Source organism: Rhinatrema bivittatum, chromosome 2 (assembly GCF_901001135.1).
Source record: "Rhinatrema bivittatum chromosome 2, aRhiBiv1.1, whole genome shotgun sequence".
Classification (NCBI taxonomy): Eukaryota; Metazoa; Chordata; class Amphibia; order Gymnophiona; family Rhinatrematidae; genus Rhinatrema; species Rhinatrema bivittatum.
The window spans coordinates 445,941,920-445,969,617 of record NC_042616.1 but is presented as its reverse complement, the minus strand read 5'-3'; the positions used below and the strand labels follow the sequence as shown (position 1 = coordinate 445,969,617).

The window sequence follows — 27,698 nt, the reverse complement described above, 5'->3', positions numbered from 1 at the left end:
CTAATGCTGAGACATCAGCCAAACTTGCTGCTGCAGTCCATAGATCTCTCAAGACCACACAATCTATCTTTCATGTAGACTTAAAACAAAATTAATAAAAAAAAAAATCAAGGAGCTGCAGTCCTATTTATTTGTATCTTGTGCCAACGGTAAAAAGCTTCAGGGTAAACTGAAGGAGTAAGTTACCAGATCTCTCTTTCCTCCTTCGGTTGATGTAGTCTCTGACTCCAAAGTCCAGTGACAGCAGAGCTGACTTGATCCTGTTGTAGATTTTTTGTCCAAATTCGTTACATTTAATCAGTGGACATAAAAAGGCACACAGTACTGTAACAGAAAAGCAGTATGAGACATCAAACCAAACAATACTTTAGAAAGGGTTTTGTTGTTTGAAAATCACAAGCAGCCCCCTCACCCCCCCCTCCCCCAAAGACTGAAGAGTATTATGGGCAAAGCAAAGTTGCTTGCCTGTAGTAGGTGTTCTCTGAAGTCAGTGAATCACCAGTTATACACATGGGCAATGTCATTGCCGCTCGGTACCAACAGAATTTCCTGAAGACCTCTCTGAGCATGCACGGCACGCAGCGTACCTCAGTTCTATGACTAAGCTGATAAGCTCAACTCCAGAAGGGGTGGAAGAAGGTATGCATCACTGGCGATTGACTAACTTCAGAGAACAACTGTTACAGGTAACCATCTTTGCTTTCGCTGAACTCAAGTGAAGCACCCGTCATACAAATGGGACTCTCTAATTGAAGGCTGTCTTCCAACCAAAAAGGGGAGGAACAAGAATAATCATCCTCCTTTTGCTGAACTTGAGTTTCCATTTTTCTCTTTTTGTCATTTTTATTACAGGGAGACAACCCCAAATTATGATGATGTGCTCTAAGAACCAGGAGTTGGAATCTAACCCTCAAAGAGACTCTGGAGAATGGGATGTGAATGTGTGGATTGTATTCCATGTCCCAGCTGTGCAAGTCTCTTTTATAGCGTTTCACCCAAGATGGGCCATCATTTTTTTTTTTTTGGCACTTCAAAGTGGATTTCATTCAGGTACTGTAGTTATTTCTCTGTCCCCAGAGGGCTTATAATCTAAGTTTGTACCTGAGGCAATGGAGGGTTAAGTGACTTGCCCAAGGTCACAAGGAGCGGGCAGTGGGATTTGAATGGTTGGCCTCCTTGGTTCACAGCAAGCTGCTCTAACCACTAGGCTAGTCCTACACTCCGCTATCAATGTAGACACAGCTCTGACATTATGGGCCTTGACATGTTCATATCAGGTCAAACCTGCTTGAGTATAAGGGAAGGATATGCAGTCTGCTATTCTATTAGGTAAAGTTCTTTTTATACAGTTCCTGGCTAGTTGGTAAGAATAACTCCAAACAGCTGGATGGACTTTCTATGGTCTGTAGTCTGCTCCAGACAGAAAGCAATGGCTCTTTTGCAATCCAAACTGGGAAGCAATCATTTGCCTTTACTGACAAGTGGCCTTGATAAAAATGTTGGAAGGTTTAGAGATGAATTAAAAGGGAACTACATCACAACCTTAGGGATGAATTTTCAAAAGATGTGTGCATAAAAAAATAACTATTTTAAAAACTGCAACATAGGCGCGTAAATTAGAGACTGTGAATAAATTTGCATTTGTAAAAAAACGGATGGGCTTGGGACGTTCTTGGGAGGAGCCAACATTTATGCACATAAGTTGCTATTTTACAACCTAACAAAGTGATGCATGAAAGTCTTTTACTTGCATATGTTTATCCCTGGTCATTATCAGGAGTAAGTGATCATAAACATCTTAAAAGTGAAAAAAATGACTGGCTGGAGGGGTCTGGGTGAAATGGGGGGGACTTCAGGCTGAAGAACCAGGAGGGTCTTCACAAGCTGTAGATGGACTGTGCCATCTGGTAGATTAATTGTAAAACTAGTTAGTACGTTGCTGGATACATTATAAAATCTCCTGACTTATGCATGTAAAAGTCGACTTGCAGGGGGTAAATGCATCTAAATAACACGAGTAAAATCTATTCACACATCCCTTTAAAATGTGAAGTACAAATACGCAGATATATCATTTGCACACACTTATCTGGCTAAATTCTTATTTATCTGGCTAAGTAGCAGCAGATGCTACTTAGCCGGATAAGTCTGAAAAAGTGCTACTTGTCTGTCTAAATAGCGCTTTTCGGACTTATCCAGCTATGTAAGATAGTTGGATAAGTATTAAAAACTCTACTTATCTGGCTGAGTCAGACAGCCAGATAAGTCTAAAAACACTACTTATTCAGCTGATTTAGCCAGAACAGTATTATTTTAAGATTTATCTGGTTAAGTATCCTGTTTTAGATTTATCTGGCTATTTTATGTAGCCAGATAAGTCCAAAAAGCTCTAATTAAAGACTTTTCTGGCTAAGTAGTGGCAAATCGGTTACTTAGCCAGATAAATTGGAACTTATCGAGATAAGTGCCACTAATTATCCGGATAAGTTTGCATTTGCATGGTTCACAGACTTTACAGTGACGACAAGGAGAATCGGATGATAGCAAGCCCTTTATTAAAATGCCCGACTCTGGCCGAGTTTCGCTCCCTTGCACAGAGCTGCCTCAGGGACAATTCATTTATCCAGGACTTGATTTGATCAATGTGGAAGATATCAGATTGATTATGCCTTTGTCGCAGATGAATTCTTACTCAGACTAATAGACTTTCTCTTATCAACATAGCGGTGCTACGTGATGCCAGCGTTGGAGTAAAAAATGTTCCGTATATAGCAAATTCAAACGGACCAGCCGTCCTTCAGCTGAAGGACGGCTGGTCCTGAGGCAGCTCTGTGCAAGGGAGCGAAACTCGGCCAGAGTCGGGCATTTTAATAAAGGGCTTGCTATCATCCGATTCTCCTTGTCGTCACTGTTACACAGCTCACTGGATCGGTTACCGCTTTGCTTTTTGGGTCCATCACAGACTTTACATGCATGAGCATGTTTGCACTCATATGTACTTGTATCTTATAACCTGCACATATCATCTGTGCCCAGGTTATAAAATACGGTAGCAACTTTGTGCACATCAATATACATGCATATATGGGAATGTGAGTGCAGCTTTGAAAGTTATCCTTCCAGAGGTCAATATTCAAAGCCATTTAGGGCCTCATTTTCCAAGTCGCTCGCACACGATACCAGGATGGGAGTGGAGTCGGGGCGGAATCGGCCCCAGAAGAGGAGGAGTCGGGGCGTCACTGGGGCCGAGACTGCGCCGACGCCATGAACAGCGAAAAGGTAGGTGCCTTTTCGCTGCCTATTTCGCTCCCAATAGCTACACCTCCTATGGTGGCGCTATTGAGTGCGCAAACGGCAGCGATCGCACCGCGACAGTGCAATCTCTACCGGCTAGCGCAGGCCTGCCCCCTGTTTCGGCCCCCTGCCCCTCATCTTCTAAAGTATCGCAGGCCTGCGATACTTTAGAAAATGAGGTCCTTAGACGGATAAAAGTTATCCTTCTAAATGGCAACTTTTTAGTCTATTCAGCCCTTTAAATGGCTAGATTTTAGCTGGATTAATTATTATTAATTCGACTAAAATCTATCTGGATAATAAAGAGGCAATCTGGAGGTGTTTCGGGGAGCAGTTTAGTTACCCAGTTAACTTAGCTGATTTTTAATGATAACTGGCTAAGTTTACCAGATAACTTCCTACTTAACCAGATATCTTCAAAAGATATCCAGTTAAGTAGCGCAGTTAACAAAAAGAAAAAGCAAAGGCCTATGCCTGAGTTTCAGCCTTGCTCACAAACTTTTAAGATGGGCCCTGTCAGGTCGTGTACCCCACACACCTAATCTCTAATCTCCTTTAAAATTTCTAAAACATTTGCTGGGGTCCACTGCCCCCCCCCCCCCCCAAAAGCCCCTTCCCAGGTTCTCTCACTAATGTAGGTTACTCCTGTCATTGGGCTTTCCTCCCCCTGCAGTCTAAATATTTTTGATGCTGAGCTCCCTCCCCAGACCCTCCTCCTATCCCCTCAAACCATAACAATCCCTGCCAGGAGTGGGATATGAATTTAGCCGTTCCCAGCAATCTCCAGTGCAGTCTCTGTCATAAACTGTGCTGGAAGTATAAACTACACACAGTTTTAAATTCCAGCGCCAGAAGGGTCTTTATACCTAGTACTGTAAGTGTAAACTGTGTTTAGTTTATGCTTCCAGCGCAGTTTGACAGAGATCGTCAGAAGCGGGTAAGTTCATATCCTGCTCCCGGCAAGGATTTTTAGGATCTGGCGCTGAACATAAGAACATAAGAAAATGCCATACTGGGTCAGACCAAGGGTCCATCAAGCCCAGCATCCTGTTTCCAACAGTGGCCAATCCAGGCCATAAGAACCTGGCAAGTACCCAAAATCTAAGTCTATTCCATGTAACCATTGCTAATGGCAGTGGCTATTCTCTAAGTGAACTTAATAGCAGGTAATGGACTTCTCCTCCAAGAACTTATCCAATCCTTTTTTAAACACAGCTATACTAACTGCACTAACCACATCCTCTGGCAACAAATTCCAGAGTTTAATTGTGCGTTGAGTAAAAAAGAACTTTCTCCGATTAGTTTTAAATGTGCCCCATGCTAACTTCATGGGGCACATTAGACTGCACTTAGACTGCAGGGTGGTGGTGGAGCATCAGTGAAAGTAGTACCTTAGTGAGAGAACATGGGAAGGGGACTGGGGAGGGGGCAGTGGACCAGGCACAAGTTTTATAAATTTAAAGGGGGATTAGGGGTTAGGGAGGTGCATGGCCTGACAGGGCCTATCAAAGTTTGTGGGCAAGGCTGACAATTGGGCTATAGAACTTTTACTCTCTCTTATTTGTGGACAGTGCTACTTAACCGGATATCTTTTGAAGATATCCGGTTAAGTAGGATATTATCTAGCCACACTAAAAATCCTAACCGGTTATATTCAAACACAACTAGTTAAATTTTTTAGCCAGATTTTGTAGCCAGTTAACTTTAGACAAGTATATTCAGCAGGACGTTTATCCCACTGAATATATGAGAAAAGTTATCCAGTTAACTTTAGCTGGATAACTTGTCCACTAACTGGCTAATTAAATATTGGCCTGTAAAACAACAAGATAAATGCCTTGATAATTAATAGGCATGTATAACACCATTTGTAATAAAATTTAGTACAAGGTGGATAAGTTACTAAGGCTTGGAGCTCAGTGACTCTGCACGCTGAAGTGACCTCAATCAGACAAGTAATCTTCCAGGTTAGGTACTTTAACACACAAGAAGCCAGAGGCTCAAAGGGGGCTTTCATCAGATGAGTAATTACAACCCTACTGAGATCCCATGACACTGTGGGTGGCTTGAAGAGAGGCATCAAATGAAGCAAGCCCTGCATAAATCTTACAACTAAAGGTTGTACAGAAATAGGTCTACCTTCTACATGATAGTGGTATGCGCCAACTGTAGAGTTTGTCTTGACTCCAGACTCTTGAGATATGCAGAAGGTATTCAAGTTTTACTGTCCTATGTGGGACAGGAAAAGGATCTAGGGTTTTCCTCTCACTACCAGAGAGCAAATCTACTCCACTTACAATCGTAACACTTTCTAGAGAACTCCTTTCCAGAAGCCAGAAATACTTGAGTCACTGTACCAGAGAGATCACAGGAGTGAATTACTTAACTCTTAACATCCAAGCCATGAGCGTGAGAGATTAGATATTGGGATGAAGTAACGTTCCTTTCAGAAAGGAACATTACACAAAACTGGGAATATAATAATGGCTCTGTATTGATCCATGGTGTTACTGCACCTTGAGTAGTGTGTGCAGTTTTGGTCACCTCATCTCAATAAAAGGTATAGCAGTACTAGAAAAGTTCAGAGAAGGGTAACAAAAATGATAAAGAGGATGGAATGGCTCCCTTATGAGAAAAGGCTGAACAGGTTAGAGCTCTTCAGCTTGGAGAAGAGACAACAGAAAAAGAGTATGACAGAGGTTTACAAAATCATGAATGCTGAAGAACAAGTTAATGGGGAGCAGTTATTCATCAATCAAACAATACTAGGAGTAGGGCCATTACATGAAACTACCGTATTTCCACGCATATAACCCGCGGGTAATGTGCGTTTTTACCTACCCCGCATGCCCCCCGCGGGGTATAAACGTGGGCGGGTTATCCCAGAAAAAATTTTACAGCAGCGGTTAACATCTCTCTCCCCCCGCCCCGGCGCTTCACGCCTGTCTCGCCCTCACAACCATGGCGGAGCTGTAGCTTCCGGTCGGTGACTGAGAGCCCGGCCGTGCGCTCCGAGAGCGGGCAGCGTCCGCCCTGCCGGGAAAAGCCGCTTAGCACGGAAGGAGCAATGGGGGTAAGGCTGGAGGGAAGCGCGGGTTCTGGCCCAGACCTGAGCGGCGCTTTACGGCCTTCCCCTCCCCAGGCTTTAAGCTTGCAAGTCCTGCAAACCGCGCAAAGGTCCCCGGGGTTTTAAGCGGCTCTTCCCGCCAGCCTGCTCTCACTGCTCCCGTGTTCACGGTCTGATTGTGACAGAGGGGTTCGCATGGAACCAGAAATCGGTTAAATGAACGAATGAATGACCGAGGGATGCGATTGCCCCTCGGACAAGCGCCCTGTCTGCCCGCGGGTTATATGAGGAGGCGGTGGGTATATTAAAACTTTTTTTCATAAATCTGGAAAACCTGCGGGTTATGTGTGTGGGCGGGTTATATACGTGGGCGGGTTATTGTCGTGGAAATACGGTAACTAGTAGCAGATTTAAATCAAATTTTAAAAGCTATATTTCAGTCACTGAACAGTTAAGCTATGGAATTTGTCGCAATAGAATACAGTAGTATAGCTGTGTTTACAAAAGGTTTGGAGAAGTTTCTGAAAGACAAGTCCTAAAATAGTTATTAGCCAGATAGAACTGGGTGTCTCCACTTCTTACTTTTAAGACGAAGCAGTAGGGAATGGATCTGCTGGTTTCCTCCAACTGACCCAGACTTGCTGCTGTCAGACAGGATACTGGACTTGATGGATCATTGATCTTTCCTAACATGGCTTCCTTGTTTCTACGTTATAAATGTTGGAAAAATGTCCAACTGGATCAATTTCCTGATAGAATTGAAAACCACATCTGCTTGGCCAAAAAAGTTCTATGAGAATCATAATCTTCCATTCTCTTCTGAGTTTTACCAACAATTTTTCCTCAGAGTAACCGGAGGATATGCCTACAGGAGTCCCTTTCCCCAGTGAAGCGAGAAGCATCTGATTCTAATCTGCTTTCTAATCTTTGGACCAGAACATTGACCCCTTCCTGTTCTGAGTTGTTGTAAACAGATCTATCTTGGGAAATCCCCACCAAAAGAAGATGCTCTTCACCACACTCAGACTAACTTGCAACTCAGCCTCTCTGCCAGAAGGTTTTCTGTTCCTGCCAGTCAGGTGGCTTTTAGGTTTGTCCCACAGTCAGACAACTTCTTAACAGAGAAGAGATCCAGTTTCAATCTGCTTGCTGAGGTAGAACATGGCTACTTAATTGTTGTTCTGAAGTAGGGCAATTTGATTGGTCACCTGATTTCTAAAAACCTTTAGAGTGTATTTCCATTAAATCCAGGGAGTTGATGGCTAGACCTGGATCTGAAGCCAGTTTCCCCTATGATGAAAGACTAAAGAGGTAAGGACTTTTCAGCTTGAAGAAGAGATGGCTGAGGGGGGATATGATAAAGATGTTTAAAATCATGAGAGGTCTAGAATGGGTAGATGTGAATCGGTTATTTACTCTTTCAGATAATAGAAAGACTAGGGGGCACTCCATGAAGTTAGCATATGGCACATTTAAAACTAATCGGAGAAAGTTCTTTTTCACTCAACGCACAATTAAACTCTGGAATTTGTTGCCAAAGGATGTGGTTAGTGCAGTTAGTATAGCTGTGTTTAAAAAAGGATTGATAAGTTCTTGGAGGAGAAGTCCATTACCTCCTATTAATTGAGTTGACTTAGAAAATAGCCACTGCTATTACTAGCAACGGTAACATGGAATAGACTTAGTTTTTGGGTACTTGCCAGGTTCTTATGGCCTGGATTGGCCACTGTTGGAAACAGGATGCTGGGCTTGTTGGACCCTTGGTCTGACACAATATGGCATGTTCTTATGTTATGCTACCTGACATCGCCTGAGGTGCTTGGAGTAGATGCCCTACTGTACCCGCCATGCATGCTGCACTCCAATGTCACAGTAACTCCCAGTGGAGTGCATATTAACAGTGTGTCAATGGCATCCCCAGTACCACTAAGGCTCTGGGTATGGCATGGTGGTGTGGCGTTCTATGGCGTCGCCCCCCTCCAGTATCTGATAACGCTCCAAGAGGCTGGACACAGCCCTTAAAACTGTGCTGGGAATGGCTCACTGGAGTTTCCCCTCATAGAACGACAGCAGCGAAGTCCATGGTGACAGATGGTGCCCATGGTGCTCTGCGGTTGTGTCCTGTAGCATCCGACTGCATCTACTGGTGCCCACAGTAGAGATGTCGCCTGTAGGGCCCATAGCGCTTTTGCGCTCACCAATGATGGATTACATCAAGGGCACCAAATGACGCTGCACTCAGGGCTTCGACAGTGCTTAACCAAATTTTGATCAGTTCGACAGTATATAGCGCCATCCCCAGCGCCACAGGTGCCTGTAGACCTCAAAAGCTTGGTGGCACGAGACTCCGGTGCCCGAAGGCATCGATGGACTGGTGGTACCAAGGATGCTAGGGGAGCCTGCAGGCAGAGGCTTTGCACCCCGACATGCCTCATTAGTGCCCAGAGGGACCGATGACTGCCAACGCCATCGACTGTTCCCCTCAGCTCACCTATCCATCCAGGGACGTCGATGTTGAAGATCGATGATTTCATTCGCCAGCGGCTATGGCTGATGATAGCCTCACTAGCGCTTAATAAACACCAATGGTGCCGCAAATCCAGACGGGGTCTCCGATGCCCCCCCAATCCCAGAAGTTCAGGGCCTCCGAGATCATCGGCATTCACAATGAGTTCATGCACATGAGTGCATAGTCTTTATTCCATTGGGGAAGCCTTTTGCCAGAAACAAACAGAATGGATGGGAGGAAGGCAGTAAGTGATGGTTCAAGTAGGGTTGTCACCTCACTCAGATCAACCAGACCTGATCCAGTCCTGGCTTTGCTCCACTTTACGTGTGGAGTTTTGATTTCCCTAAGTAGAAATACATCTTCATACACAATGGGGCAAAACAAAACTGGAATCAGCCCTTCTGGTTTGACATGGGTGAGATGGCAACTCTGGGCTTAGGCAATCAGCAAAGATGGCATTAGATGGAGGCAGGGAACAGACCCCGACTTTGGGGAAAGGTCAAACAGCAGTAGTTGCTACTAAGAAAGGCTTATGTGTATTTTAGAGAATGGTGGCAGAAGATGGGGGAACACATCAAAGAGCAGTAGCAGTGAGTGGGTGGTCTCTGGGAGTGGTGAAATTACGTGGGGTAGGGGGCTGAAGAAGTAGCAGCATGAAGGCATGAAGGCAGGAGGGGAAGGAGGATCCAAGGATCATTGGAGTGGCATGAGGTGGTAGAAGATGAGTGGAATCTGTTTGGAAGAGTCTAAGGAACATCTATTTATGTTCAGGGGCCAACACGAGGTATGTACTGTCCCAAAAACTGAAAAATGAAGCAGCTTGAACAGCATTCCAAAAGATGTTAAGACTCTTATTTTGCACAAGCCTGCCAGCTATGACCTATTGTCAGATGCTATTTATGATTTTAGTATACTATTTATTGGTCAGTTTTATATGTTTTGATTTATTGTTAGTTTTGATTAGGTCATTGATGTGTATATTGGATTACGTATGTTTACTGTACATCACTTAGATTTGTAGATAGGCAATGAATAAATTTATAAATAATAAGTTGTTATTGTTGGTGATCTGCACTGCTAAGGTTATATCCCAGCTGCCAACTGTGGTGCTAGTTCTGGAAGCCATTAAGATTATTACAAAGCATGATGGTAAGACATGTGTGAGCAGAGAGATTGGGTCTGGGTAATGATTTAAGTATACTCATTTACCCCAAATGGTAAAAACCCAAAAAAGAAAGGGAGATAAAGCCTGACTTAGAAAGGAGTGGTTTCCTAAAGCAGTTAAGCTTCTACAGTTGGCAGCTGGGATATATCCTTAGCAGTGCAGATCAGAATAACTGAGCAGACCGAATGGGTCAAATGGCCATCATCTACAATATTACTACATAAACCCTAGTTCTTGAGCTCAAAGACTCCCTTCTGCCACCGACTCTCTATATGTGACCTTGAGCAAATGACTCTCGCTCTCTTTCTGGAGATCAGTTAAAAACAAGATATTTGTCTTATCCCAATTTTCTCTGTCAACAAATCAATTTTCTTTTTAAGGATCTTTGTTAATTTTACAATTGTCATTTGAGTAAACAGAAGTTTGATACTTTCGTAAATAAAGTGCACACGCACATACACACACACACATAGCTAAAGATGATGTGGAATTTGAAGAACATTAAATCCATGTCATCAGATAGGATCTGTGGTCACTACTTGTCCTGCTCACACCCTCATCCAACACTTGAGATCGGTAAACAGCTGTCGTCGGCAAGGCTGGCTAACTTTTTCTGATGTGTTTTCCAACTTTCCAAGTCAGAGTCCAAGCGGCACGCTTTGCAATGATATATTTAGCTGTAGCAGAGAGATTACGGAAACTTGCTGGAGCAGAATCCACGAGACCTTGGGACCAGCTTTAATGCACCAATGTAGACAGCTCAAATACCTTTACAGCTTTTAATTTTCTTCAGTAAATAATCAACGAGAAGGCAAATTAAATACTGGTCTTTGCAGTAATGGAGGATTTTCCTCAATACTGGACTAAGTGCGGCTCTGGTAAGAAAGCAACAATCAAAAAAGCCAATGCCTGGAAAGGCCTACCGGTGGAGATGGTGAAGGCTAGCACTGTAAGAGAGTTAAACATGCTTGGAACAGCTTTAGAGGGCAGTGATAGAACAAGGCAGGGATCTTGGGTAAAAGCCATTGAGGGGTGAGGGAGCAGATATTGATTTAAGTATGGGAATTTCTATGCTTATCCACCCAAAGTGATAGAGAACCAGACTGGAAAGCAATTGAGTAAGCTAGGTGGTCCTTATTTTAGGTTTTGATTTTTTATTACTTGCCTTTCCAAATCTGAGCTCAAGGCAAGTTACAATAATCTGTCGATATTCATACAGTTGCTCTGGGTAACTTTTCGAGTTACTCAGAAAACTAAAGATTTGAATATTCCAGCCCTACATCCCTATTATCTAAGTAACTCATTACTCGCACAAAATTCAGCTAGACATAAAGAGATGGGTGATGGAGGTGTTCCAGGGAATGATTACATTTTAACTGGTGAGTGCTAGGATTCAGGTAAGTCTGATTGAAAAAACACCTGTCCTAAAGTTACCTGGACGACTTTACCCGCATGACTTTCCAGTTCACCATCCCCCTGAAAATCAACCTCTATGCTCCTATTCTGCTTTATGTGAAATAAACCAAAGGGGAGAGTTGGGATCATTCCATGGGGATTTCGGTTCTCCTTGCCCTGCATGAGAGCTAGCAGGGGATCCCCTTCCCTCACATTCTCCACTGAGACCTCCCTGGGAATTCTTTCACAGGGAGGAGAAACCTCTAATGAAAGCCACCCAGCCTTAAACACAGGGCATCAGAAAAGCTAATTTTGAAGGGTGTTTTTGTTTTTACTGCTTAAAATTCCTTCAAACTCCCTCCTGCCCTTCATCTTTAAGAGCTGAATTTTCAAAGAAAATTATGCACATAAAACAGTGTTTTCTGCATGTAAATGGTGGTTAGAAAACAGCCTTGGGCTTTATGAGTATAAATGCATGCACATAAACCGGTTTCATTAATACTTTTACATGAGCTGGAGAGGGGCGCTCCAGGGTTGGGGGTGGTTTGAGTTGGAACTTATGTGCATACGTAGTTTTATTTGAAAAGATATATGTATAAGTTGACTCGCACACGGTACGCCCTTTCCAGAGGAGGTGCAACTTTGTGCTCATCATGCTGTGCATGTTCCAGGCCAGTTACCCACAAATTTTCAAAGCAATTGGATGCACATAAGATTGCTTTGAAAATACAAGGTAAAGTCTGCCTGGAAAAGGACTTTACCTGGACTTGCACACTTAGAAAATTACTCTCTTAATGCTCAAAGCTCCAAAAACAAAAAGGGATGAACCAAAAGACTCCTGCAAACGGCTTGGATATATATGTTTTCTTTAATAAGTGAGAACAGTGAATTATTGAAATGGGAGTGCACGGGCTTCTGAATTTGCACTCACAGAATGTTTTGTATTTCAAACTATTAAGATGATATAAATCAAAAACTCCTCCTGATTGTCACATGATGTTAATGTCACAGGAAAGTCTCAGAACCTCTTCTGGGCACTGTGGAATGCTAAGATTCAGATGCATTTACTGGGTGTACAGCTTTTTTTTTTCTTCCTTCTGACCTTTCCCCAATTCATCTTTAGCAGAAATTCATTAATAAGCACAAAGTGGTACTTACATAAGAAGTAGGAGAGTACGACTCCAGGAATGTAGCTTCCCAAGATGGTGAGAAAGGTGCACAGGCCGCAAACCAGAAGGCAAAACTAAGAAAAGAAATTTGAGGTCAGTCTGAGTGTCCGTGCCACGTGACTACCAACACAGTTCAGACTTTACAGGATAAGACAGTTTCCTGCGTTATCAGTCTGCATGGCCATGATGCCATGCAGCACATACCTGCACAGGTTTTTAGAAGCATGGGAAAAGGGATCATACAAGGGCGTGCTCCATACCAGGCCAGCTCAGATTAACGACTTCTGAACTGGGTTGTGTCACGCCCTGACAGCCTATCCAGCTGATGTCACAGTGTGCATGCATACTGTTGAAAAAGCTAAGTTTACACATGTGGGTATGAATGAATCAGGGCAGCTCACATTTCTGAAACCCTGGCTTCCAAATGAGTTAAAACTCCAATGCTAAGACAAATAATGACATCATTGCACATCATCTTACTGCCCTTCCGGTGTCCTATCAGAATGTTTTCAGACAGCCAGTGCAGATTGCTGCATTTGCTCCCCTGGCTCTCTCCATCCAGATTGTCATTTCTGACACTCCTAAACACTAACTCCTGTCCATTCTGCGGCACTTCTGGGTGTTGCTGGGTCATGAACAACAGCATCACCACAGGCATCCCAAGTGCCACCAAGTAACCTGTGCAATGTCTCTCGTGACATCTCGGCTGCTGGAGGCTAACACCCCCCCCCCCCCACCCCCGCAAGGTATGTGAAGCAACTACAGCATGATTCTGTAAGACAGCTGCTTGCAGTGGGTCCCAGAAAACAAAACCAAGCAGCAAAAAGTGCTGCAACAACTGTGTAATAAAGCATCTAATTGAAACAATTTCTGTATTACTGCAAGCCATGTGTACATATGAAATACTGCTCAGTTTTACATTTCCATACAATTCATTTTGGGATTCTAAATATGACTTGCCCTTTCCCCCCCCCATTTCTTAACCATGCAAGACCTGCACAGTGACACTTCACTATATACAAAATGCCTTTGGCCTGACGAGGCTTTTGCAAAGCAGGAATAGCCTTGAATTTCGAGTTGTTCAGCACCAAAAGGTATGGGGTCAGGGACAGACTGGCAAAGAGGAAGGGATACAGAAAGCACTTTCAACAATTCCACACAACTGACTTAGCAGTAACAAGCTTACCTGTAATAGGTGTTCTCCGAGGACACTAGGATGTTAGTCCTCACATGAGTAACATCATCAGATGGAGACCTGATGTAGAATAAAGTTTCTAGAACATAGGCACACTGAGCATGCCCAGCATGCTCTATACCACGTGTCCACGCGGGGTTCCTCTTCAGTCTCATAACATAGAATTATAATTAAAATAATATAAAATAATATGAGAAACCCAACTCCGTGAGGTGGCGGGCAGGTTTCATGATGACTAACATTCTGCTGTCCTTGGAGATCATCTGCTACTGGTAAGCAACTCTGCTTTCTCAGAGGACAAGCAGGAAGGTAGTCCTCACACATGGGTGAATCCTTAGCTACAGGCTGCTCCCAAACACAAAAGGGGACCATCAGACACCTAACGATGTGCCAACGGGACCAACACCACCGCTGCTGTTGGTAACAGAAAGGGAGACAGCCTGAACCCAAACAACGGGCCCTAGGTGGGAGAATTGGGTTCTACATCTCGAACAGGTTCCGAAGGACAAATTGGCTGAACCTACTGTAGCATTGGCCATTCCTATCCAGACAGTAATGAAGTGTGAATGTGTGGAGAGAACTCTACGTTGCAGTCTTGCAGATCTCCTCCACGGGACCTGCTTGCAAGAGGGGCACTGACGCGGTCAAGGCTCTGATAGAATAAACCTTGACCCCAAAATGCAGTCCCATCTGGGCATAACAGAAGGGGTTGCAATTTGCTAGCCAATTGGATAGTATCTGTTTGACCCAACCTATTCTTATCAAAAGATAGAAAAAGTTGGGTGGACAGTCTATGGGCTTCTGTCCGATCCAGATAGAAGGCTAAGGCTCGCTTGTAGTCCAAACTGTGCAGTGCTCATTCGCCTTGGTGCGAATGGGGCCTGGGAAAGAATATTGGCAGGACAATTGACTCATTAAGATGGAAATCCATTGCCACCTTAGGCAGAATCTTAGGGTGTGTACGCAAAACCAACCTGCCATGATAAAACTTAGTATAAGGTGGATACATCACTAAGGCCTGGAGCTTGCTGACCCTGCGTGCTAAAGTGACCACCACCAAAAATATGATCTTCCATGTCAGGTACTTCAGGTCACAGGTACGCAGTGGCTCAACAGGAGCTTTCAACAGCTGAGCTAACACCACGCTGATGTCCCAAGACACAGAGGGAGCCTTAGGGGAGGCTTCAATTGAAGCAGGCCCCACATGAAACATACAACTAGAAGCTGTACAGAGATGGGTGCACCATCCCACACCATGGTGGTAAGCACCATTTGCATTCAGATGAACTCAAATGGAGTTGGTATTCAAGCCAGCCTCCGATAGGTGTAGAAGGTAATCAAGCAGTTTTTGAGTGGGGCAGGAGAATGATCTATGGCCTCCTGCTCACACCACAAGAAAAACCTTCTCCATTTCAGTCTGTAGGACTTTCTAGTGAAAGGCTTTCTAGAAGCCACCAGGACCCAAGACACATCTGAAAGATCAAGTGGCTTTAGCATCAACCTCTCAACATCCAGGCTGCGAGCAACAGAGCCTGGAGGATGGGATGCTGCAGCCTGCTCTGATCTTGCATAATGAGATCTGGGGAAGTTCCCAGACTGATCGGTTTGCGGATGGACAATTCCCGCAGGAATGGAAACCAGATCTGTCTCAGCCAATGAGGGGCTATGAGGATCATAATCCCTTTGTCCTCACGAAGCTTCAAGAGAGTCTTCACCACTAAGGAAATTGAAGGATCTGCATACAGAAGAACCTTGCCCCAATGACGGGCAAGAGCATCTGAGGCTCGCTTGCCTTCTGACCTGTACAGGAAGCAGAACCAAGGCAACTTCCTGTTGCAGGTAGATGCAAAAATATCTACATCTGGGCTCCTCCAGAGCTGGAATATCCGATTCACTACCCCTGGTCCAGGGACCACTCATGGGGTTTGAAGGCTCAACTCTGCCTGTCTGCTTCCACGTTCTCCATCCCGGCCAGATACATGGCCCTGAGTGCCATCCTGTGGGACAGGTCCAACGACTAGATCTGGGCTGCCTCCTGAACAGGAGATACAATCCCATGCCTCCTTGCTTGCTGATATACCATATGGCTACCTGGTTGTCGGTCTGGATCAGGAAAACTTTGTTGGACAGCCGATCTCTGAAAGCCCATAGCACGTAATGGATGGCCTGAAGCTCCAGGAAGTTGATTTGACAAGAACGGTCCTGAGCGGACCAAAGACCCTGGGTACCGAGCCCATCTACATGAGCTTTCCACCCCAGGGTAGATGCATCCATAGTTAGAACAATTTGAGTGGAGGAACTCTGAAACAAAATCCCCTGTTCCAGACTGGAATGTACCCACCACCAGGACAATGAGTCCCTGAGAGATGGGGTGACTTGGATGCAATCCTGGAGGATCTGAGTGGCCTGTTGCCACTGTGACCTTGGGTCCTTAGGGACTATTGCATGTGCAAAATGTGCCAGGGGAATAACATGGATGGTTGCGGCCATATGGCCCAACAGCCTCATCATGTGCAAGACTGATATCTACTGGCTCTGTTGAATCTTTGCTGCCAAGGTCACCATGGCGATAGCCCTCTGGCAGGGCAGAAAGGCCTTGGCCTGAGCCATGTCTAGCAGGGCTCCTATGAAGTCCGATTGAGGTGATGGGCTGAGATGGGACTTTGGGTAGTTAAGAACAAATCCTAGTGACTCCAATACCCAAATGGTCAAGTGCATGGACTTGATGGCTCCTGCCTGAGATGTGCTCTGACCAGCCAGTTGTTCAGATATGGGAAGACAAGCACTCCCAGTCTGCAGATGTGCGCAGCCATCATGGCCAGGCATTTTGTTAAGTCTCGTGGGGCGGATGCAAGTCTGAAAGGCAACACTCGGTACTGGAGTGTTGGAGAATTGGAGAAACGTCCAATTGGAGAAACGTCCTGTTCTCTTTAGAATCAGGAAGTATCTAGCATAAAATCCCCTCCCTCTTTTCCCTCGTGGAACGGGCTTGACTGCTCTACTCCGCTTGTAGTAACTCCTGATGCACTACCGGCCCCCAATATGTACACGGAGGGCAATTTGGGGGGACACCCAAAAGATTTAATTGGTACCCCTGACGGATGATCATCAGAACTCACTGGTCTGAGATTACACTGGTCCACAAAGAACCTCAGCCTGCCCCGACTGGAGGGTCCATTGTCTCGGGTATGGGCAACTGGCTTATGCTCCCTGCGACCCAGTCAAAACCCCATCCCCGGAGTTGACTCAGGAGCTGGCTGAGATTTTGGAGCTCTCTGCTGCTTGGAACAGCCACGGGAGCTCTGATGGTGCTGAAGGGATTGAGGAGGTGGAGAATAGTACTTCCTCTGGCAAAAGAAAGACTTCCTAGGCCCTGGTCTCAACAGCCTCCTGGATGAGGAGGATGGGTCTGGAGTACTAGCAGAGAGTTGTTGGAGGTTTTCATGATGGTCCCTCACCCTATCTCTGAAGAAATTCTCTCCAGTGTATGATACATCAGCAAGTCTTTCCTGTACTTCCGGTCGGAGATCCAAGTGCCAATGCCCACTGCAGAGACTATTGATGCTGTCTCGAAGACATCATAGATTGCACGGACCTCGTGTTTTCTGCACTCCAGACCCTTGTGCACCAGCGACATAAGGGTATTTTGCTGCTGTTGAGGCAGCTGCTCAGCCATCTCCTGTACCTGTTTCCAGATATCCTGCAAGTACTGACTCATGTAGAGGTGGTAGGCAGCGATGTGGGCAATAAGCATGGTGCCTTGAAATACTTTCCTCCTAAGAGTATCCATTGCTCTGTGGTCTCTCCCTGGGGGAGCCAAGGAATGGGTCAGAGAGCACTTTGCCCTCTTGAAAGTGGATTCAATTACCACTGACTTGTGAGACAGCTGACGCTTATTGAATCTGGCTGCCTTCTGGACGAGGTAGACCCCATCCGCCTTCTTGTTAATGGAAGGCACTGTGAGGGAGTGTTCCCATATCCATCAGCAACAACTCCTTAAGTATCTCATGTACCGGGACTGCCACGATTTCCTTAGGAGGCTCCATGAACTGGAGGATCTCAAGTATTTTGTGCCTGGCATCCTCCTCTTTCAAAAGATGAAAAGGGATGGCCTCCGCCATCACCCTCACAAATCCTGCGAAGGTTAAGACCTCAAGCAAAGACTTTCTTCGCTCACCTGGAGGAGAAGGATCTGACGGGAGACCATCAGAGTCCTCAGAGGAGGACTCTGTCAGATCATCTACCCAGGGGTCATAGGGACCCTCATCCTCACTGTATGCTACAGGGGATGGGCCTTAGGTACTCGGCCTATGTCCAGAGGTGCAGGCACTGGTAGAACTGGATGGGGAGCGGCTGGCCTTGGCAGAGCTTCCTCCTCAGAGGAACCAGCAATGATCACTGTATCAGTAGGGGGAGGCCTCAGTGACCTCACCAGTCATCGATACCACTCTGGGAACTGACGTCAGCTGGGTCGGTAATGCACCGATGAGCACACTGAGCTTCTTCAGAAGTGGTACGAGGATGGGTGGCACCGGCTCCAGTGCCAGAGGGCCGAAGCCCTGCAGCACCCGCTCCACCATGAGCTGGACTCAGTGCTCCAGCTCCTCCTCGAATATTGCCAATGCCAACACCAACTGGGAGGAAGGAGGGTTGGCCGGATCTTCCTCAGACCCTTGACGGGAATTGGTGACTGGCACAAGGACCGGTGGAGATTATCAAGGACCCTGGGCATTGATATAGGATGGGCACTCCTTGCCATGGGGCAACTTTGGGGGCATCATGGCAAAAGCCAGTGCATCCCTGTGCCAAGCACCATGCCTCAACGGGGACCAGTGCCGATGGTTCTTAGGTTTCCTTCAATGCTCAGCCCAGTCTTTCCCCAGTATAGAGGCCTAAGACGATGAAACCGGTATCCTCGGCCCAGAGAAGATCAACAAAGGTAGGTCTCTGGCGCCCGTACCCACCAGCGACATCAACAGAACCAACGGTCCCGCCAATGTTGATGGTGTGGTGCTACTGGTGCGGCTTCAAGGTCCTTCGATGCCACCCATACCGATGGCTCAGACTTCCTCGACCTGAAGAACTGATCCATCTTGTTGAGTTGAGGCTGACGTCTCTTCGGGGTCATCTGGGCACACAAGTGGCAACCCAGGCATCATGAGGTACAGTGATAGTCATGGTCCTCGGGCACTGGGGACATCGGCGAAACCCAGACTTGGCCATGATGGGGCGAAACAAAAGGGCCATAAGTCGAAAGTGATGGCAGCAAGCGTCAATGGCCAGCAGGCACCAAGGCACAGCCACCATGGGGGGAATCAACTGCGAAAGGAAACTTATCCACAACGCCGAAAACCCTGACTGGGAACACTTGGGGAAGGTACAGAGAGGGACTCGGCAATGGATCAAAGAAAACAACTGTGAAAAAACATGAAGAGCAAAAGCTTTTCACAAGGCAAAAAACAGCCAAAGTGAGCTCAATCACACCATGAGGCTTATAGCTCCAAGGAAAAAAATACTGAAGAGGGAACCCATGTGGACGCACGGTATAGGGCATGCTGGGCATGCTCAGTGTGCCTAGTCAAAGTTCTAGAAACTTTGATTTAAGTTTTCTGCATCAGGGTTCTATCTGATGATGTCACCAATGTGTGAGGACTACTATCCCGCTTGTCTTTGGAGAAACAAAGGCAGAACTCTGCAGTATAGGACTCACGAGTTACAAGAAGAGACCCTCCTATCCCAGTCCAGGAAGACCCATCACACCTCAAAAGCAATAATGGACAGCATTCTAAACCAATTCATCTAGTATATTCAGCATGCCATGAAAGTGTCAGCACAGCACAGCACAGCAATATGAAACTGCACAATATGATGGAACAATCAGTAGGGAATAGTTAAGCACAATATAATCCAGCAGCACTGAACTACTACAGAAAAATCAGTAACCAATTGTTAAATACAGAACACGGTCAAATGAGATAAAAGAGGATGACCAATTATTTTAGTTTTCCTGCTTTTAAACTTGTCCTTATTGATTCTAGTGAAATTATAATTACTGAACTTCCCTCAAATTGCACACGAGGGACTCTCAGGCATGTCTATAGAGGAATGCTGCACTGGGTCTTGAAGTGCCAATCTGTGGGGCATTTCATTAACCGGCTACAGTTTATCACCACTGTAACAGTTATCTGTGGTCCCTTCCTCGCTCTGCAGCACCTTCTGTCTGTTATACATTACGGTAAGGAGAGATGTAAGGATGTACCATGTTTCTGGGTTGGGAGGAAGGATTTTTTTTTTTTTTTTTTAAAGGGAAATACCATTGGATCCAAACTTAGGCCTGGGTGGGGGTGGTAAAACAGGCACATAGGCTTGGCACCTCCCCTATCGAAATGACCTTGATCCAATAAGGGTGAGTTCGTTTTCGATAGCATTAAAGCACTAGAAAATCCATGTGTAAGTATGGCTTTCACTTCTTTTCTTGTTTTTTTCTTTCTGGTGGGTAGTTTTTTGGTTTTTTTTTTAAAGTTACTTTCTTTCTAATTCTCAGGCACAGAATGTCTTGTCTTCTTCCCTCTGCTGGTGCCAGGGTGTATCCCAAGCTGCAGCTCCCGGAGGCATCAGAGTAAGATACTCCAATGAATCAATGAAGTGGTGGGGCTACACTACTGGTTCCACCATCTGCGCTGCGACATTGAAACCTGCTGAGGTGTCCACTGCTTGAAGATACTTAAATTGTGAAAACGTTTGCAGAGTACAGTGAATGAGCTCAAGTATGTGTGATATAATGGACCCAAAAAGCAAAGCGGTAACCGATCCAGTGAGCTGTGTAACAGTGACGACAAGGAGAATCGGATGATAGCAAGCCCTTTATTAAAAGGCATTTTAATAAAGGGCTTGCTATCATCCGATTCTCCTTGTCGTCACTGTGTGATATAATGGTCAGGGGAAGGGCTCGTGGAGGAGAAAAAGAAGTGGCATCAGAGCCTATCTCCTTCTACAGTGCTAATCAGAAAGCATTACCAGCACCCGGCCCAGTGCTTCAATGCTACTGCTGTCCACTATCATGCAGAGAGACATGCATCTGATCTTCCACTGGGATTGCTGCAGAGGCGTGTTCACAGCCCCTAGACAGAGTGTGAGTGTGTGTGTGTGTGTGTGTATGTATGTGTGAGAGTGTGTGAATGTGTGTGGAGGGGGGAGGGGGGATCGGAATCATAGTCATGGGGCAACAGCGATGCCTAGGGCACATGGCTGCAGGGTTCTGGAAGGCGAGCTGGTGTGTTCCGCCCCCAATCCGAGGAAAGTCACTGGGTACAGTTGGTACAGCAATGATTCCCAACCTTTTTGGTTTTGCGGCACACCTAGCACGGGATTCACTTTGTTTTGGCACACCAACAACCTCCTCTTCTCTTTCCACGCCCTCCCATCCCATTGCTATCATCACCTGCTTCCTCTCCCCATCCCTCGGCACCATCACCTTCTCTCTTCTGTCTTTCCCCTCTATCATAATCACCTCTCTTCCCTGGCATCATCATCTTCTTGCCTTCCCTCTCCGCTACCTCCTGGCATCATCATTACTACCTTCCCTCTCCCACCATCTCTTCCCCTCTCCTCACATTATCATCATCATCATCTCTCTCCTCCTACCCCCCATCATCATCATCATCACCTTCATATCCCTCCTTCACCCCCTGGAATTATCCCCTTCTCCTTCCATCTTCTCACCTCTGGCATCATCATCATCATTATCCTCACCATCATTTTCCCTTTTCTTCTACCTCTTTCCCCCACCCCTGGCATCATCATCACATTCCCTCTCTCCATCTCGTTTCCTCGCCCCGGTATTGTTACCACCTTCCCTTTCCTTCTACCCCTCTCTCTCACTCCCTGGAATCATCACCTTCTCTCTCCCTCCCTATCTTCTGTACCTCCCCGCTATCATCATCGTGCTTTTCCCTCTACTCCTCTTCCCCATCCCCAGCCATCATCATCACCTTCCCACTCCCACCACATTTTCCCCACAGCTCCTTGCATCACCATCACCATCCCCCTCTACCTCACCTCCTGGCATCATCATTTTCTCTCTCTCCATTTCCTCACCCCTGGAATTATCATCACCTTCCCTTTCCTTCTACCCCTCTCTGTCACACCTCCTGCCATAATCATCACCTTTCACTACCTCTTCCCTTCACCCACTTGCATCATCATGGCCTTCCCTATCCCTTCATCCTCACCTTCCACCTCCCTCCACCTGGCATCATCACCTTCCCTCTGCCTCCATCCCTCTCCCTCACTCCTTGGCATCACCATCACCTTCCCTTTGCCTCAACCCCTCTCCCTCACCCACTGGCATCATTATCAACTTCCCTCTGTCTCCACTCCCTGGCATTATCACACTCCCTTTCCCTCCACCCCTGTCCCTCACCCCTGGCATCATCACTAACTTCCCTCTCTCTTCACCCCCCAAACCAATCACCTTCTCTTCCCATTCCCTCCACTCCCTGGAATCATTTGTCCTCTCCCTCACTTCCTGGCATCATCCCATTTCCTCTTTCTCCACTCTTCTCCCCCACCATCATCATCTTCATAATCTTCCATCTCCCCAACCCTGTCATCACCTTCTCTTCTCTTTCCTTCCACCCTCTGCCATTACCTTCCCTCAATCTCATTTCCTGGCATTGTCTTGCCTCACACTCCACCTCTCCTCTTTGAAGCATCATCAACTCCCCTCTCCCCCATCTCCTGGCATCAACATCAACATCTCTTCCCTCTCCCCCACACCCAGTGGCACATTCAGCTGTCCCTTTCTCCAACCCACCCCCAATCCTTCAACAGCAGAAGTCTAGGAGCAGGCTTACACAATACTGCATCTTCCACCTTTGCCTTACCTTCCCTCTGCAATCTGAACCGTATGGGGCCAGCAAGTTTCACAAGCCTACAGAGTCCCTTGCAATTCCCATTGCAGAGAGCCAGCAGAGGCAAAGAAGGAGCTGCTGCCGATGAGCGCTGCTCTCTGATGCCCCCATGCTGGTGGGAAGATATCCTGCAGATCCAGAGGGACCGCAACCGGGGCACAACTGCACATCAGCTGCAGCACACTGGCTGGGAAACACATTGATAGAGGATATACGCCAGGGGATAAATTCCAAGTTATTTGTCAATTGTGAATGGGGGATCATGGTACCATATCCTAACCCTGGGTTCCAATTAAGCGAGGTGCACTAAGGAGCAGAAGGAAACTCCTGAGCCCCCAAACCTCTCCCCCTAAAAAAAAAGGTCTGTGCACTTTCAAAGTGGCAGTGACTTGTCAGAATCAGTAAACAATATTAGCAAGTGACAGAGATGTCACTTTTACACAAAAACCCTTGCGATGGGAAAGAAAGAAACTGGTGATTCCCAGAGAAAACAGGAAATGACCCCAAGGCCACTGCTGTCCCCGATTCTTTCGTGTTTGTGGAATGCTGTGCCAAGCGAAATTCACAAGGCAGGAGGCCTAATGATTTTTAGATGGGCATTGAAGATTTGGTTATTTGAGATCGTTCATGAGGAAAATAAAAGTAAGAGGAGTGGGTAATACTGGAAAAGCACGTGAAGAAAATTCATGTTATTTCTTAAATAGTTGAAAGGGTTTTATGAGATGGGATTATTTTTTAAGTTAATTGGTTTTACACTGTAATAGAAATTTTATTTGTTAATTGCCAGCTGTTTTGATATAAATTGAAAGAAGACATATAAATGCTGTAAATATATTAAGATATCAGAAATAAAAAAAAAAAAATTAAAAAAGAACCAGATGTCCAGGAGACCAACAAAATGGTACCACAACCTTAAAAAAAAAAAAAAAAAATTCCAAAAAATCTAAATGTTGACAGGTACTTCCCTTTTAACTTGTGTCTGTGGCACAAATACACAGTGGGCAAAACATTTAGTGATTTCATTCAGAAACAAATTCAAGAAATGGTTAGTTATACTCTCAGGTCACAAGAGGAGGAGGCAGTGTTGTATTTTATTCAGATCACAGCTTTAAAGGAAGCCTACTGTGCTTTAAAAGATTATTAGTGTAAATTAACCCTGTAATCACTTACTCTCAGGAGACTTTAATTTTAGACATGGCATTTATTTAAAAAAAAAGACAAACGGTTCTTCATATTTGTCACTTCCTAATGATATTAAAACAGTAGATACCTGACTCTGCACATTTCCGCATGCACACAATCCCCTGCTGCTTTACACCTTTAGTTCTAGTCCTGCAATAACATCTTGCAGCTCCTCCACACCTGGCCGTTACAGCCCTGCAGTAAAAGCTAAAACCAGATTTTCACGCTCCCCGTACTGTTTAATCAAGGGTAAGTTCTATGTTTACCAGAAATAAAGGTCAACCAATAAACTGGTTAACTTAATAACTAATAATTAGAAAAAAAAAAAAAGTATCACTTGCAACTTACTGATCCACCTTTATTTCTACTTATTCAAGCAAACCCATAGGGCAACTACAATCCTTTATTCAATTATTGTGTTAAGACAGTGACAAAAAGAGGTCTGGTTTCTAAAATCCGTGTTTTATGGGCATGTGACTGCAGGTTCCTTTACCATAATGTTCTAAACAAAATAACGCCCAGCACTCTCTTAACCCTTTGGGGTACTTCTCTGGCGAACTACATCCAGTTACACCTCTAGTGCCTGCCTTCCAAATGACTGTATCATTTTAATGAAATAATTAAAGACAGGGTGTTCCTTTTTGTTTTTTTTTTTTACAAGGTATGTTTTGATGACTGATCATGACTTTCTGTTTGTGTGCAGGCTAAGTGGAGGATGTTATCACAATCCAAATGATGGGCAACATTCTAAGTGACTGCACTGGCCATCACTTCATTGCTTCGGCTTTGCAGGCCCAGCCCAGCCCATGGAGTGAATCACAGGGGAAGACATGGACATGACAGGTACAGTTCCATCTATTTGAAGGAAGTTCCTAGAGTTCCACCTCAAGAGCATAGATGAAGTCATTATGTTAAAGCACGTGACTTTGTTAATGTCACACTCTTCCCTGGGAAGGGAGGACAATGACTTACTAACCATGACGTGCTGGGGTGTATGTAATTCTCTCTCTACATAGCATGGTTTTACATTCCTGAGACTTCCATCTTTTCTACTCTTAGGTTCCCTATTTAGGACTAAGAGTCAGCCTGGCAGACAAACAAGAACACTCATCAAGATAATAATGAGGGCTGCTTGCATGCTTACCCCAGCTGTGGACTCATGTGCACCATTCATGGCCACCATTCCCTGTCAGTCAAGGTGCCACACAGCAGAAATTCACATGGAGACAGGCTGAGCCAGTCCTGGTTTTAACCCAGTGCATCCTGCAACTATGTTGCTCTGTTTTCCCTAAACAAAGCAAGACTTACTATTCCCTGAATGAATAGTGTAACCCACCCCCTTCTGATGTGCAGCTTTATGGCAATGGTATTCACTCCCAGCCCTTGTGAGGCTCCAACAGGTCAGGTTTTCAGGATATCCCTAATGAATAGGCAAGAGATAGATTTGCATGCACACTGCCTCCATTGTGTGCAGTTCTATCTGATGCCTATTCATTAGGGATATCCTGTAACCCTGACCTGTCTGTGGCTCTCGAGGGCTGGGAGTGAATGCAACTGCCCGATGGTTAGTTCACCTTCTCCAACCTCAACACATTACGGTTCATATTCCTGACTGGGCACTGTAAGTATTTTCTTGTTCTAGCTTAGGATGAATACTATGATCTAGTACAGTGTTTTCCAACCAGTGTGCCTTCAGACCTGATCAAGCGTCCATGGAAAAGTTACAACTGCCTAGTGCTCAGATTTCAGACCATGATCTGAGGTCTGCCCTCAGCGCCTCACAGCAACAAGAATTACCACAAGTGGTTCTTAAAACATTTAAGAGCACCTTTATGTGAAAACATGCATGCCTCGCCTTCCTAGCTACAATGTGAGCCCTGGAGTGTGGTAATTAATGTGCTGCATGCAGGTCACGCACAGCCTGACCTCACTTTGAGCAGCACAAACGGTCCACCCAGCACCTCATCATCTTCCCCCTCCTGTGAGTCCTTCCAGCTTCCGTCTTATCCTCAGGTTGGATGTATCGGGGAGCGTGTGCACCGAGCACTGAATGTGACTTATTCTGAGTGTTGGTTATAATAGCAGTGAAGGAGCTCTGGCAGCTACATTTGATAGCCAAAGTAAGTAAGGGGCCGATGCAATACCATGCGCTCAGCCAAGCGCACTGTATAACCCGCAGTTGAACGAGGGTTGAATAGGTGTTAATGAATCCCCTAATGCAATAAGAGGATTAGCGCCTATTCAACGTGTGTCCCACGCGGAGTGAGTCTAATAGTGCTAATCACATGCAAATGCATGTGACTGAGGCTATTAGCATTCACTCCAGATGCAAAAAAAAAAAAAAAAATGTGCATCTAGGATGCACATCTAGCATTCAGCAATTAACGCCTGCCAGGAGTGGGCACTAATTGCTGAGCGCTCCTTAAACCAGTACAGAAAAGCAGAAAAAAATGCTTTTCTGTACTGCCTCTTACTTAATATCATTGCGATATTAAGTAGGAGGAAAAACAAAATTAAATAAAATTAAAAAGTAGAAAAAAACCCCAAAACGCTGGCAGTCGGGTGCAGGAAACAGACGCTCGAATGACAAGCGTCCGTTTCCTGAACCCCCTGGCTTTGCGGCGTTTAGGAAAACTGATGTAGGTTTTCATTAGCAAGGAGGCGCTAGGGGCGCGCCTCCTTGCTAATGCGACCCCCCAATTTAAATATTGCATGGTGTCCCGTCCCCCCCTTGGGGGCGCGTTAAGAAAGCAGGCCCAGACTGTTCAGCGCCCCGTTTTCTACACAAATTTATTGCATCGGCCCCTAAGTGAGCTGGCTGCCCACATCACACCAACTCCCTTCTCTAGCACTCGTAGATAGAGGGAAATGGTTCACTGTGATGGGTCCATAGGCGTCTTTGCTATCTCTTCCCCTTTGTTTTAAAATGTAGAAGGAAAACCAGAGGGGCTTTTAGTGCTTGCCTAGCTCTTCTTCTGACCATGTCTGCACCAGGAGCATAAAATACAGAGATTTGGGGGGGCTGTTCCCTGTGTCCCCTCACATTTGGCTCAGATCCCCTTCCATAGCAGCAGGATCAAGTCACATCCAGGTTAGCCCTCAGAGGTGCAGCAGTTAAGAGGGCCTGGGGGCATTGGAATCATTGTCAGTCCAAGATCCCCTGGCCTTTTAAGGAGGCTTAAACTTGAAGGTGAAGAGAACACTGCCCTTGGGCTAGTCCTGTATATCAGGGGGCTCCAAACATTTCAAGAGAAGGGCCCATATAGGACATTTCATAACACTGAGAGGGCCGGGATGGTGGTGGGCAGGAGGAGAGCTGGGCCGGGGTTGGAGGGCAGGAGGAAAGCCCCTTAGAGTTGGTTGCTAAGAAGGGATTTTTTTTTTCCATATGGGCTGGGGGGATGCTTGGTCCTTTCGGTGATTTTAAAAGCTGGGGGGAAGGGGGAGGCAGGGTTCCCTGGGCATGTAAGAGTGTGGCAGAGTGTTAGTAATAATATTTCTAATTTTCTCTAAAGCTGGCAATCCTGCCATACCTCTGACAACCTTACCTCCTGCCTGCCCCTTCCCTAATAGCTGCCCGCCTCGGGAAGTATGGAGCAGGGGGGGTTGGATAGATGGCAGGACAGGCTGTGTATGTGTATGTGTGTGTGTGTGGGGGGGGGGGGGTGCACTGTCTTTTCACTCACATCCCCCCATGCATTCTTGCTGCCTCTCTACTTCCCTCCCCTTTCTTATCCCTTCCCCACCTCTTCATACATGAACAAAACAATTTCCTCTGGAGATCCTAATCCAGGGAGTAACACTTACTCC

The 27,698-nt window shown here is 45.8% G+C and overlaps 1 protein-coding gene across 2 annotated transcripts in view; it reads right to left on the bottom strand.

Moving 5' to 3' along the window:
- RETREG1 (reticulophagy regulator 1) overlaps nt 1–27,698 on the bottom strand; it is a 302,227-nt gene that overhangs the window by 21,484 nt on the left and 253,045 nt on the right. For both annotated transcript variants that reach the window (XM_029590332.1, XM_029590333.1), the window contains 2 exons: nt 12,589–12,673; nt 187–324 (listed from right to left, as the gene is read on the bottom strand). In XM_029590332.1, coding sequence (XP_029446192.1) covers nt 187–324; nt 12,589–12,673 — 223 coding nt within the window. The remainder of the gene's footprint in view (nt 1–186; nt 325–12,588; nt 12,674–27,698) is intronic.